The 12,500-nt window shown below is 38.5% G+C and overlaps 1 protein-coding gene across 1 annotated transcript in view; it reads right to left on the bottom strand.

The window, feature by feature from the left end:
* The window catches only part of LOC137977713 (uncharacterized), a 36,791-nt gene that overhangs the window by 15,026 nt on the left and 9,265 nt on the right, over positions 1-12,500 (bottom strand). Inside the window, exons 3-7 of the mRNA XM_068825031.1 lie at positions 12,465-12,500; positions 10,634-10,758; positions 8,023-8,072; positions 4,112-4,172; positions 286-421 (exon numbers count right to left, since the gene is read on the bottom strand). The exon at positions 12,465-12,500 is cut by the window's right edge and continues 79 nt beyond it. Coding sequence (XP_068681132.1) covers positions 286-421; positions 4,112-4,172; positions 8,023-8,072; positions 10,634-10,758; positions 12,465-12,500 — 408 coding nt within the window. The remainder of the gene's footprint in view (positions 1-285; positions 422-4,111; positions 4,173-8,022; positions 8,073-10,633; positions 10,759-12,464) is intronic.

Genomic DNA, 12,500 nt, shown 5'->3' with positions numbered 1-12,500 from the left:
TTTAGAAGGATATGATGCCTGATGCAGTACATTGACTTTACAGTGAAAACTTTAATAAAGATATAATTATGGCATAATGGTAGCCTAAAGTCTTGACTACGACGCCTTTGGTCCTATGATCAATGATGGCATCCATTTTGGGACCTTTATCTCTATCCAGAAAATATTGATGACAACCCTTGTAAGTATCTTAATCATTCACCAGCATTTAAGAATAAGTAGAAATGCTTAAAAAAATGCACCCTGAATAGCCACTCAGTAACACATTACAAGTAAACAACACACCATACTGTTGAGCTCCTATTCCCACAATTGGCACAACTGAGATTAGAACTCCAGTCAGCTTGGCACTCAAGGTGAACATAAACACAAGAGAGCCAATAATTTGAATGATGTACCTCAGCAACATGGATACATTTACCTGACAAAAGTAAAGTAAAACACAAAAATGGGTTAATCAACTGGGTTGATATGGTAAATTAACAACTTAATTCAATAAATTTGAAAGCTACGTTTTTAGTCTTAGCCCTTTGGTATCAGGTAACAATGGTCCTCATGATGCAGGACATGAAGTTTATATAATATTCTCCACTCTGGACAAACTATGCATAACCTGTAAATCATCCTTTTTAGCAGTCTTAGGGAATGAACTATGTATGAACGTCCATGTTCCGAATAAATGTACATGATTGACTGGGCATATGACATCATGTGCACGGAATGTGCAATAAGTAAATATTAGTGAATTTTTAGGGCAAAAAAATAAGAACACTTGTAGATCAGGGCAAGATAGTTTAATATATCAATATATCAAAAATGGAAGTATGGTTTTTTTAAGAGTTCAACTGCAAAAGTTTCAACTGTTGCAAATCATGGCAAACAAGTTGCCAAAGAGGGACACACAATTCTAAATTTTCTAAATTTTTCATCTAAATTTTTTCATTTTCGGACATGGTGCGAGCAGATGTGTGGTAGCAGTTTTGTGGCCAATGATGTGAAGAGCCAATGGGTGCCAGTCTAATCCGGGAAGCTGTTGGGTTATGTCCTGAATTTACATGCTGGAACTTTTCAAGTCCCCCAAAGAAGGGTAGATGCTTTTCACCATGTGCTAGGGAATGTTATAGCTCACAACAGGCACGGCAGCCCGGTTTACAGCTTATATCGGGACATCTTACAAGCTGCTTCTTGGGACAGCCTTTTCCAGTTATCTGCAGATGCCCAAGGTGAGGTTGTTTTCTGGGAGAAGAATTTTTGTAATGCAGGCTATCCGATTTGGTCTCCTAGTCCGAAGCCTGAAGTTTTGACTTACTCAGATGCTAGTGATTCTGGTTGTGGCGGATTCGCTGTTCAGGTTGGGCGACAAGTGGCAGTAGGAAGTTGGTCAATCGATGAGAGTAACAAGAGCTCCACCTTCCAGGAACTGCAGGCAACTGGTCTAGTTCTGAAGTCTTTTGCTCCCTTACTAAGAGGCAAGGAGGTTCTACACAGAACTGACAACAAGAACACTGAGATCATTCTATCAATGGGCAGCCGCAAACCTGACCTTCACAATGAGGCAGTTAATATCTATAGGCTGTGCAGAGTTTAACATTCGTCTAGCCGTGGAATGGATCAGCAGGGATTTGAATGGGGTTGCTAACGAGCTGTCGTGGACTATAAGCTTGATCCTTCCTGTTTTGATTACTTGGACAAGTGTTTGGGTCCTCGCACAGTCGACCGGTGTGCAAGTGTGAAGACTAAGCAGTTGGAAAGGTTTTGTAGCAGATTCCTCAACCCTGGTTGTGAGGCTGTTGATGCCTTCACTGTCTCGTGGGCAGGGGATTACCATACCTGGTTCCTCGTGTTTTGCGCCATATGTCAGATGGAGGAGAGGATGGAACCCTCTTAGTCCCGGAATGGCATTCTGCACCATGGTGGCCACTGCTTATTACCAAGCGTGTACGTTGAGGGGGTTTGTAACAAATTTCCTTGGGATCCAACCTTATGCATGAGGGCATCTTTATTCCAGGAGCAGCTGCCAGCTGTGTCTTTGCAGCTAGTGCACCACCTTTTAGCCAACTGGCACTTCAGCTTTGCTTCTGTGGCTCCCATGTTGGGACTTAGAGGCTTACCTGCTGCCTTATGTTACGCTTTATTCTAGCTACAATGACACAGCTGCTGGTGATACCTCGGTGATCCATTCACGCCCTTGGTGGCTGGTGCCATGCACGTCATCATGTCTGCTATTGTTTGAGTTACTAGCCTGTTATGGGTACCTGTTTGTTTTTACCCAGCTGTTATGGCTATCAGCTGTTGTGGCTCCTAAGGCCTGTTATGGGCTCCAAGCTGTTATGGTTTCCTTAATCCTTCTGTTATGGACCAAGTTTTTACTGTGTGTACATGCAAGTGGATCTACTCTTTTATGGTTTGTGTGCTTACTGGATTTGTCTCTGCTCTTATGGCATTTATCATTGTGTTACAACAGTTGCGACTTATCTGCGCGCTTATAAATCCTTGAAGTCATGGGTCAGTCGTCACGATGCTGCTTTTTTTGCCAACAGACTGTGTGGTCTTCGCGCTGTACGTGTTATCTTTAATTCAGCAGGCCCGGTCAGTGTCTTCGGTGAGTTCTGCAGTGTACGGTGTGAGTTGGGTTCATAAGAAGAGTGGCTACTGGGAGCCAAGTGAGGATCCGATAGTGAAGCAAGTGGTTCATGCTGCCAGGCGAATTCTTGCCAAGCCAGCTGAATGTAAAGAGCCATTGTCTTCTGTTCTGGTGCGGAAAGTGATCAGTCGCCTTGAGAAGGGTCGCCTTTAGAAGGGTAACCTTGGTGACCTCCAGCTGGCAGCCTTGTTTTCCCTGAGCTTCTTTGGTTTTCTTCAATGGGATGACATGCACCATTTGTCAGTAGACAGTTTTTATTTTGCTGATTTCCATGCAGCTATTTTTCTGGAAAAACGGAAGAATGATCAGTTCCGTGAGGGGTCATGGGTTTTTGTAGCCCGTTGCAGTACAACCCCTTGCCCAGTCAAAATCATCGAGAAATTCCTGAGAATTGCAAACCACTCCAAAGGCTATTTGTTAATTTGACGTGTGTTGCATACCAAGCAAGGAGTACATCTGCAGTGAGAGGCTTACAGTCGGGCAAAGGAGCTGATGAAGAAGGAGCTTGGCAAGGAAGGTCTGGACCCCACTAGGTTTGGAATCCATAGCCTGCATTCAGAAGGAGCTTCTGCAGCAGCACCTCTCGGTGAGCCAGACAGACTCTTCCAGAGGCATGGAGGTTGGAGGAGTGAGAAGGCTCGGAACAATTACATAAAGGAGTCTTTAGACTTGCTTCTACTTGTTACAAAGTCAATTTAGGATGGACTTTGGCATTGTTTTTCATTCTGTTGTTTATGGCAACAGCTGGTGAAGTGAGAAAGCTCAGAACAATTTACATAATAATGAGCCCTTAGATGCGCTTCTACGTGTTCAAAGTTAACTAAGGATAGACATTGACATTGCCTTTGATTCTACGCTATTTGTGCCAACAGCTTGTTTCTCGCGTTTAGTTACTAGACAGTCAAGGAACTCTATTTCGATCATTACATGTCCACTTTGCCGTCGAAATAGTTTCTTGTGTGCGTAGAAAGTATTTTATGAGTTGATTTTTCCTATATTCTGCGCTCTTTGTGTTGTACATTTGTGTGGTTCGACTTGGCATGGCTCCCAGCCATGTGTAAGAAGTATGGTTTTCTGTTGGCTGAGGAACGAAAGAAGCGGAAAACGTTTTTCACACATAGCTGGGAGTCTGGGTACAGGTCTGTGGGAGATTTCAGGTCACATGGCTCGTGTAAAGTTTCAGTTTTTGTTTTGCCATCCGCCATTGCCTGACATGCCCCACCCACCCACCGATGAAGTACTTGTAGAATGTTTCAGTTGAGGTGATCTTATTCTCTAGCCACTTTTTTGTGTCATTGTAAGACAATTATGTTCTTTTGTTAATAAAGGTCAGGCTGTGTGGTTCAGCTTGGCATGGCTCCCGGTGTGTGAGAAGCATTAATTTAGGTGAGTAAAGTAAAAGTGTGATCAGGACCATGTGTTCCTTTGAGCACGTCATACCAACACTGTATTGTTATAAACACTCACTGTTAGTGCATTCTGAATAACTTGAGTATCCGAAGACAACCTGTTGATAAGCTCTCCAGTGCTAAAAAACAATTCAAAAAGCACACATTTTTTCATTGCAAAATATGTTCACATACAGTGTACACTTACACACTTTATTTTATTTTCTCGTTACAAAATTAAGGAAAGTCATGTTGACCCACAGGTAGCAGATTTGCTATTCAACATTATTAAATTATAAGGAGAAGCATAACTGGTAAATACATCAATAGTTGCATAATGTACCAATAAAGTATAGGAGCAGATTAGGTACTAATTTAAAAGCATTCTCCAATTGGATAAATTTGTTTAATTGTACAGTCTTGAGTTAGGAGGTAATATTTTTGACATCAAAATAAGAATCTTCATTACCCAAGACTGTTTCATTTGTTTTTTGACGGAATTTTTTGATAATGATTTAAATTCATTCGCTTTATTTATTCCAAATCTTGACACCAAGTAAGTTTAGTCTAGAGTACTTTGTATTAAAGAGCTGTGACTTGGATGATCAAGTATTGTAGGTATGTGTGATGTTTTAGTAAATAGTTTCACAATGTTGATTGGGGCACTCTTGATTGTGCACGTCAAACATTAATTTGCTTATAATTATGACTTCAGAATACAGAAAGTAAAAGGCAGAATTTTTGCTTTGACAAATACAAGGAATGGCATGTTCTCTTTGATTGGCAAAATAGATTAAGCACAGCATTCCCTTTTGAAGAACCAAGATTTTGTTTAAATAAGCATTAGATGCATTGCCCCAGGCAATGAGTCCTTAAGTTATACAAGGTGAAATTAAAGAATTACAAATATTTATAAGGACAGTAGATGAAACCAAGTACCTCAGCTTTTCAATCATCCCTATTGTTTTACCATTTTTAGGATAACAGAATCAACATGGTTTTTCCATGATAAATTTTGAAAGATTAAAACACCTAGGTATTTGATAACTTTTTTTGCTCTAAACTGACTCTAGTTTCTTTCACATCTAAAATACTTATTTGAGGAGAAAAATGCATTTTTTTCTGAGAGTATTTGTTTTCAATGTCCACTTATTTGTAGTCAACCAATCATGAACATTCTTTAACTCTGCATTAACAGTCTGTTTGACCGCCTCGAAATTCTTATCAGCATAAAGTATATTGGTATCATCGGCGAAGAGAATTATTCTAGTTTACCGGAACTGAAGTGAATGTCATTTATGTAGGTAAATTAAAAATAGAAGAGGTCCTACGACTGATCCCTGGGGCATACCACAGGGAGTTGATAAATATACTCTCCAATTTGAATTGTATGCTTTCTGTTTTTTAAATATGATTGAAACCAATCATTTATCAGTCCCTGGAAACCTAAAAAGTTCAATTCATCAAGTAATATTTCATAATTGACTGTACCGAAATTTTAATGGGCACATGGTTATTCACGACTGTATTCAATTGTCTGTAAAAAGACGATATAGTAAAGATGATTTGCCAGAACTCTTAGAACACTCTTAGAACTCTTTAACATGCAAGTCCAATATTTGTGACCTCTCACGTGAAAACGTTCCTTATGATTTGCTGTTTTCACACGGATAGCTGTGCGTAAGCCATGTATGATCCGTTCAAAAAAATTTGCGAGCCATGCTCATGGATCAAGTTATCCGTTCAAAAAAATTATCATCCACGCGACCGGCTCGGGCTATCCGTGTGAAAACACTTCGCCAGCCGTTCACTTCAAGGGACTTGCCAAATAAGTATTCTTTGATTTCATGATTATAATTATTGGACTTATGCAAATTGCAAGCGGTGTTTACAAACATCTTTGTGAATGGTCACGGTTCTTCTGCCACTTCTCAGCCATTTTCATAACACTTGATTACGATACACATTTTTATTCAAGACTAGCTTTAATTTTGTGCAACTAGTTTCTCCGAAAATATAAACAAATATCAAGTGCTTTTTGACTTTGGATAAAATCGTGTTTCCTGAGGGAATAAACTGTGAGTTTTTTACTATTAATTGCGCCTTCAAGGGTAGAATACTGATTTTAACATGCAGTTTCAGTTAACATTATAACTCTTACAAAATCCAATGCAAATCAATGCGGCAGACGATAGGCGCCCACATTTTTGTTTACTAAGAAAAATTATTTTTGTCACCATTTAGCTGAGAAGATAATGTAGGACAAGTTGAGTTTTAGCTGAGAAGATGCATAGTAGGGAAGGCATCACCTACTCCAAATATTTTCAGCGTTATGAAAAGTGATGTTTATTAAGTGGATTGCATTATGCAATTTTCTTTAACTGCTCAAAATTTTATTCTTCAGCCGTTCATCCGTGTGACCTCATCCATGCAAAAATTTTCTTTAGCCCTGCATCAGTGAAACCTCATCTGTGCAAAAATTTTGTTCTGCCGTTCATCTGTGCGACCTCATCCGTGTAAAAAAAAATTTTCTGATGCTGTTCAGCCATTCAAAGTATCCCTGTTTACCGTGTTCTCCATCTGTGTCTCATCCATTCACAAGCCATGCGTTCAGTCGCATGCACGGACATCTTAAGGAACGTTTTAGCGTGACATGTCACATTTTTGTTACCCTTACATCATCATTTTATTCCTGCATGAGACTACCCATGCTGCTGTTTGAGCATGCCAGGAATGAAATCAACAGTCAGTGACTGGTAATAACAAGGATAACATTCAAACTGCTAGCCAAGCCTTTTTGTGTGCTTTGGCTCTTCCAATAGCAGTAAAAATTACTATAAAAGGAAAACTGCAGATGGTGATACCACAAACTAACTTAAAGTTTACTATTAAAGTTAACAACCCAAATTAAATAAACATCATGATCATGATGGAACTGAGAGCCTAGGAAACTGATCAGCAGATGAGGCAATAATCACTATCACTCACAAAAAATTACCTACTTGCTGTATTTACCCGTGTATAAGTCGACCTTTTATGGCCTCAAAAGAAGCTCCAAAAATCACACTCAACTTATACATGGGTCAAAGATTTAAAGCCAAGTTCCAGCTAAATAATTTATTCAAAAGTAACATAATAATGTTGTCTTCGGCATAACAAATGCAGTGGACAAAAGACTTCAAAATAAATGTAAGCAATTCCAGTTGAAATGAAAAAGGATTTGTCCAACTCTAAATGTTGAAGATGCTAACTAGCAAAAATATGAAATAGACACTGGAAATTTTCGTTTACCAAAGGCGGAAAGCTCAGAAAGGCATTTCTGTTTCTTTAAATAAAACATGATTGTTCAACTGCTTAGTAACCTGGCACATGTTTGTGTGCAAGCATCGTCACTTGCGTTGCCTGAAAATGCTGGTTGGTAATGATTGTTTTTTATTCTTTATACAAACCTAGCTGATTTAAATGTTTTTGCAAACTTTGTAGTGTTTGGTTTAAGAGTTTTTTGTTTTGTTTGTCATGTGAGATATTATAAATCAAGGACCAATTAAACCTTGCACATTTCACATCATTTTTGAAGTCACTTTCAAAGATTGACTCCTGCTTCTGTGATGTTGTGCTAATATCCTCTAAAGACCTTTATCCTTGAACAACGAAACAGGTTAGTTTGAGGTTATTACCAGAACATGTTTGATTTTCTGAGAACTTTTTCAAAACTCAAGGACAAAATCCCCGCATATACAACAACTCCTGAACTACAAAGCTATTACGCACTTGAGGCCCTGATTTTTTTGTGTATCCACAGTTCCAGAAATCAAAGAAAACAAGATTAGTATCCCATGAACATTTAACAAAGAAATTAAGAAATTGCTTTTTATGTCATAAAAAATGGGGGTCAACTTATACACGGGATCCACTTATACACATGTAAATAAGGTATTTGTTTTTCCAAATAATTTTCATCCCTGATTCAATATCTCCCACAGCTCTTACCGGTTATTGTCAAAGAATGCCACTTCTTGCCGTACGATTGAGTTAAAGAGCTGAGAAAAAATGAAAAGGTAATGTGTAGTTCCAGAAAATATCCATACCCCCACCACGGAGGGAATTGGACATTCCAGGGGGTTGGGGGGTCAAAGGCCCAGGAAATTCCGGAGGGGAGGGGGTTAGAGGCGAAATTCACGTCCAGATGGAAGGAAATCGATCTACTCACTTCATACTTACCAACTTTCGTGAGACGTTCCGAAGTTTTAAGTAGTTAAATTACGATACTTATAACAGTGCTGTTGCCAGAGAACGTTTTCCCTTTTCCTAATAGTGCTTTGGAGGCAAACCAGCACCAAATAAAACTGTGAAATAAAGACGAGTTTGAAAGGAGCGGCCACTAGTCTCCATAGAGTACAACAGAAAGGAGTGGTTACTTGGGGTTTGCCCAGGTCACATTTCGCTTTCACAAAAATTGATTTACAAATAACTGATGCTGTTTTAGAGGCTTTCATTTGGCAAGATGAGTACAGAAAACTTGCTGTTTAGTCTAGAATTTAATGAACAAACTTGGACGTGTCGTTTTCCTTTGTTTTTATTTGTTTGGACAATTCGTACCATGTTACATAAGGCCATCGGCATTTAGTCACATGATCACAGTGAATTTTGCTTTGCACGTGCTCACAGATAGTAGTGTATCTTGTCCTTCAAAGCGTTTTTCTGTCCGATATCCTGCACAGAATGTAAGTTTTTATCGTCTGTGGTATTTCCTTATTAGTTGTTCTTTAAGTTTATTTGTCATTTGATTTTATTCTTTCTTAGTTTTCACCGTTCATGACGAATCAAAATAGCTTTCGATGCCACGAGGTTGTGATGTTTATTCGAGTGGAAATTAAAGCTTACAAACGTCAATTATAACGTGTCGAATTATTGTGCGGACACAACACTTGCTATTAACTCGTTAGTCACTTTTTTTCTCTTCATTACATTATTTTGTAAAAAATGCGTCGTAAAATGTGGTTGCAATCCTGTTCATGTCAAGTGCACGAAATTATCGTTTCACAAATTTTGTAAACAGCTCAACAAATTGTTTATTTGCGACTAGTATAGTAGTAGCTCAGTTCAGATACTGGCAATACTTTTTTTTGCATCTTAGACCAGCTTCTGTATACATAAAATAATAAAGTTCTGGTTATGTATTTAGGGTAATTCGTGACTTTGAACTTACACATGTACGCAACTTTTACAACGTTGTCTCAAAGACATGTCAGACGATAGATACATGGCCTCTTGTTTGTTGTTTGCTTTAAAGAATATAATTTCCAGGGGGCATGGGGGGGGGGTGTTCGACAATTTTTGGAAGTTCCAGGGGTGAGGGGGGGTTACTGCATCCTCGCTGAAGTGGAAAATCCAAAGGGGGGGGGGGGTCCTATATGATATTCCCTCCATGGTGGGGGTATGGATATTTTCTGGAACTACACAATAAATACAAGACCACTATGTAAAAGAGATTCTTGATCAATATTTTCATTTAAAAATTGTGGGTTTCAGATAGAATGGGAAAATCAACCAGGTAAATTTCATAGTTGTTATAGTTGTTACTGTCCTATTAAAACACCATGCCAATTTATTGGAGGGTAGTTGCCTTAAAGGTAACAAGAGAGAAGGCAGCACTCTCTTCAGCAGCAAGGTCACCATGGCAACCAAGCCACAGTCCATCTCCCAGGCATCTGTCAAGACATCGCTGATTTATACTTACCCAAATATTTGAGGGAGGGAAAAGAAGCAAGCAGGCGAAAAAGCAACTCAAGCCAGAGCACAAGGCAGTGCCCCTGCAAACATCCCTGCATGGAGTCCCCCCAATATATAATGGTAATAGGACTGAGTGGAGTTCAATTTGGTCTGTAATCATACCAGTGATTAACAAAATCGGATAACCGCATAGCGGGAGTCCGATTTGTTTAATTACGAGTATGATTATAGACCAAATTGGACGACATGAAGTCCTGTTACCAATTAATCATAAACATTACAATTTCCAAGAAAACAAAATTAATGCATTCCTTTTTCACTGTCTAATGTTACACATTTGTCCATTTTGGAAAATCCTCAGTTTGGTTGGGTAAGTGGTTGTTGCTATGGTTATAGTGATAAATTCTGTGATTCGTGGATTAAGCTGAGTGCACTTTAAACCCATTCACCCATAAACCGGCCTAAACTGGCCATTCTTAGTATTTTAGTCTGTTTAATGCCAGACGATTTTACTCGTCAATGGGGAACCCCCAGGAGTCAATGGGTTAATATGATTGGCTGAGGTAACTGTCCGATTTCAGGTAACCGATTACAGCCAATTGTCCGATTTCACTGTCCAATTTCAACCCTACACAATAATTAGTGAAAATAAAGTACTTACTGCACCAATCAAATTTGAGAAAATTGTAATGGTTATGATTAACGTGTATATCCCAGGTAAAACCGCTGCAATAGATTGAGTTAAACTTTGCCTAAATTATACTTAGCCTCATAAAATTACTGAAAGACAATGGTAAATTTAAGCCTGAATTGTTCTTTAAAAATAATGTTACCACAACCAATGATTTTATTGCAAAGTAAAACTTACCAGTTTTCTGATCCTCGCCACAAGCCGTTGTCCAGCAAGAGTGAAAAGCCAGGATCGTAGTAGTGCTGCCAGTGCACCAGCAAGGTAGATAAGGCAAAGCAACACAATAGTTTCATTCAGGTGTGCTACAAAAAAAAAAGAAGAAACATCAAGCAAACACACAATAAAACAAGTTACTTTGTTGTGACAATAAAGATGACTGTAATTAAACTCCTGCACAGTTTGAGATCGGTACTTTAACTTAACGATTCACTATAAAAAAGGAAATATAGAAATACAAAGTTACAAGCAAGATACCAAAAAACTAAACTTCAGAACGCCAAAAACCACAACTGAAAAATTAACCACTTACAAGATCTGTACGGCAACTCCGGGTACAACAACTGACTTACAAAAGGAAATACAATACTTTTATATGAAAGACAAATACCTAATGAATCGACGAAATGAACAAAGGCAATTACATATGATTAGGCAACAGAACTTAAGTACATTGAATAGACGCAATAACGAAGCAAATACTGACTAATTACTGCACGCGCAATTTAGGCAAATTTACAAATATCTCACAAGCGTGACGAAATACACGATACAACAATTAAGCGATGACAAATGACAGCAAATTAAATAGAGCCAATAAAATCAGTGCAAATATAGCAAACTTGTAGAAAAATATGAAAGAAAAGAGGGAAAAAAAAATTTCTCGTGTCTACAATGACCTGCCTCATGGAAAATTCTCTTTACCTCTGCTAACCGATTTATGACCTGGCTGTAATGAAAGTGTCAACAAAGGTAAAACTACCGTATTTACCCGTGTATAAGTCGACCTTTTATGGCCTCAAAAGAAGCTCCAAAAATCGCTCTCGACTTATACATGGGTCAAAGATTTCGAGCCAAGTTCCAGCTAAATAATTTATTCAAAATTAACATCATAATGTGGTCTTTGGGCATAACAATTACGCAGTGGACGAAAGACTTCAAAATGAATGTAATTAAGCAATTCCAGTTGAAATGAAAAAGGATTTGTTTTACTTTAAATGTTGAAGATACTCACAAGCACAAATATGAAATAGACACCAGAAATTTTCGTTTTCCAAAGGCGGAAAGCTCTAAAAAACATTCTTGTCTCTTCAAATAAAATGCGATCCTTCAACGGCTTAGTAACCTGGCGCAATACCTCGTGTTTGCGTGCAAGCATGATCGTCACTCGTGTTGCCTGAAAATGCTGGTTGGTAATGATTGTTTTTTATTCTTTATACAAACCTGGATGATTTAAATGCTTTTGCAAACTTTGTATTGTTTGGTTTATGAGTTTTGTTTCGTTTGCCATGTGAGAAATTTAAGTCAAGCACCTGAATTAAACCTTGCACATTTCGAATCGTTTTTGAAGTTATTTTCAAAGATTGACTCCTGCTTCTGTGATGTTGTGCCTATCCTCTAAAGCCCTTTATCCTTGAACAACGAAACAGGTTAGTTTGAGGTTTACATGTTCGATTTTCTGAGAACTTTTTCGAAATTCAAGGACAAAATGCCTGCACATACAACAACCGCTGAACCACAAAACTATTAAGCACTTGAGGCCCTTAATCTTTTGTGAATCCACAGTTCCAGAAATCGAAGAATGCAAGATTAGTATCCCATGAACATTTAGCAAGAAATTAAGAAATTGCTTTTTTTGCCATCAAAAATGGGGGGTCGACTTATACATGGGATCGACTTATACACGGGTAAATACGGTAATTGGCTTTAGGTCAAAGAGCCCACCAAGTACAAAATGCTAACAACAGGAATGATTCAATGAATTTGTAATGGAATAATAGGCAGTACTTACACATGCCCTTCTCCATGGAAGCTTGGATCACCTTTC

This window comes from Montipora foliosa, chromosome 11 (assembly GCF_036669935.1).
Source record: "Montipora foliosa isolate CH-2021 chromosome 11, ASM3666993v2, whole genome shotgun sequence".
Classification (NCBI taxonomy): domain Eukaryota; kingdom Metazoa; phylum Cnidaria; class Anthozoa; order Scleractinia; family Acroporidae; genus Montipora; species Montipora foliosa.
This window is presented reverse-complemented; position numbering and strand designations above follow the sequence as displayed.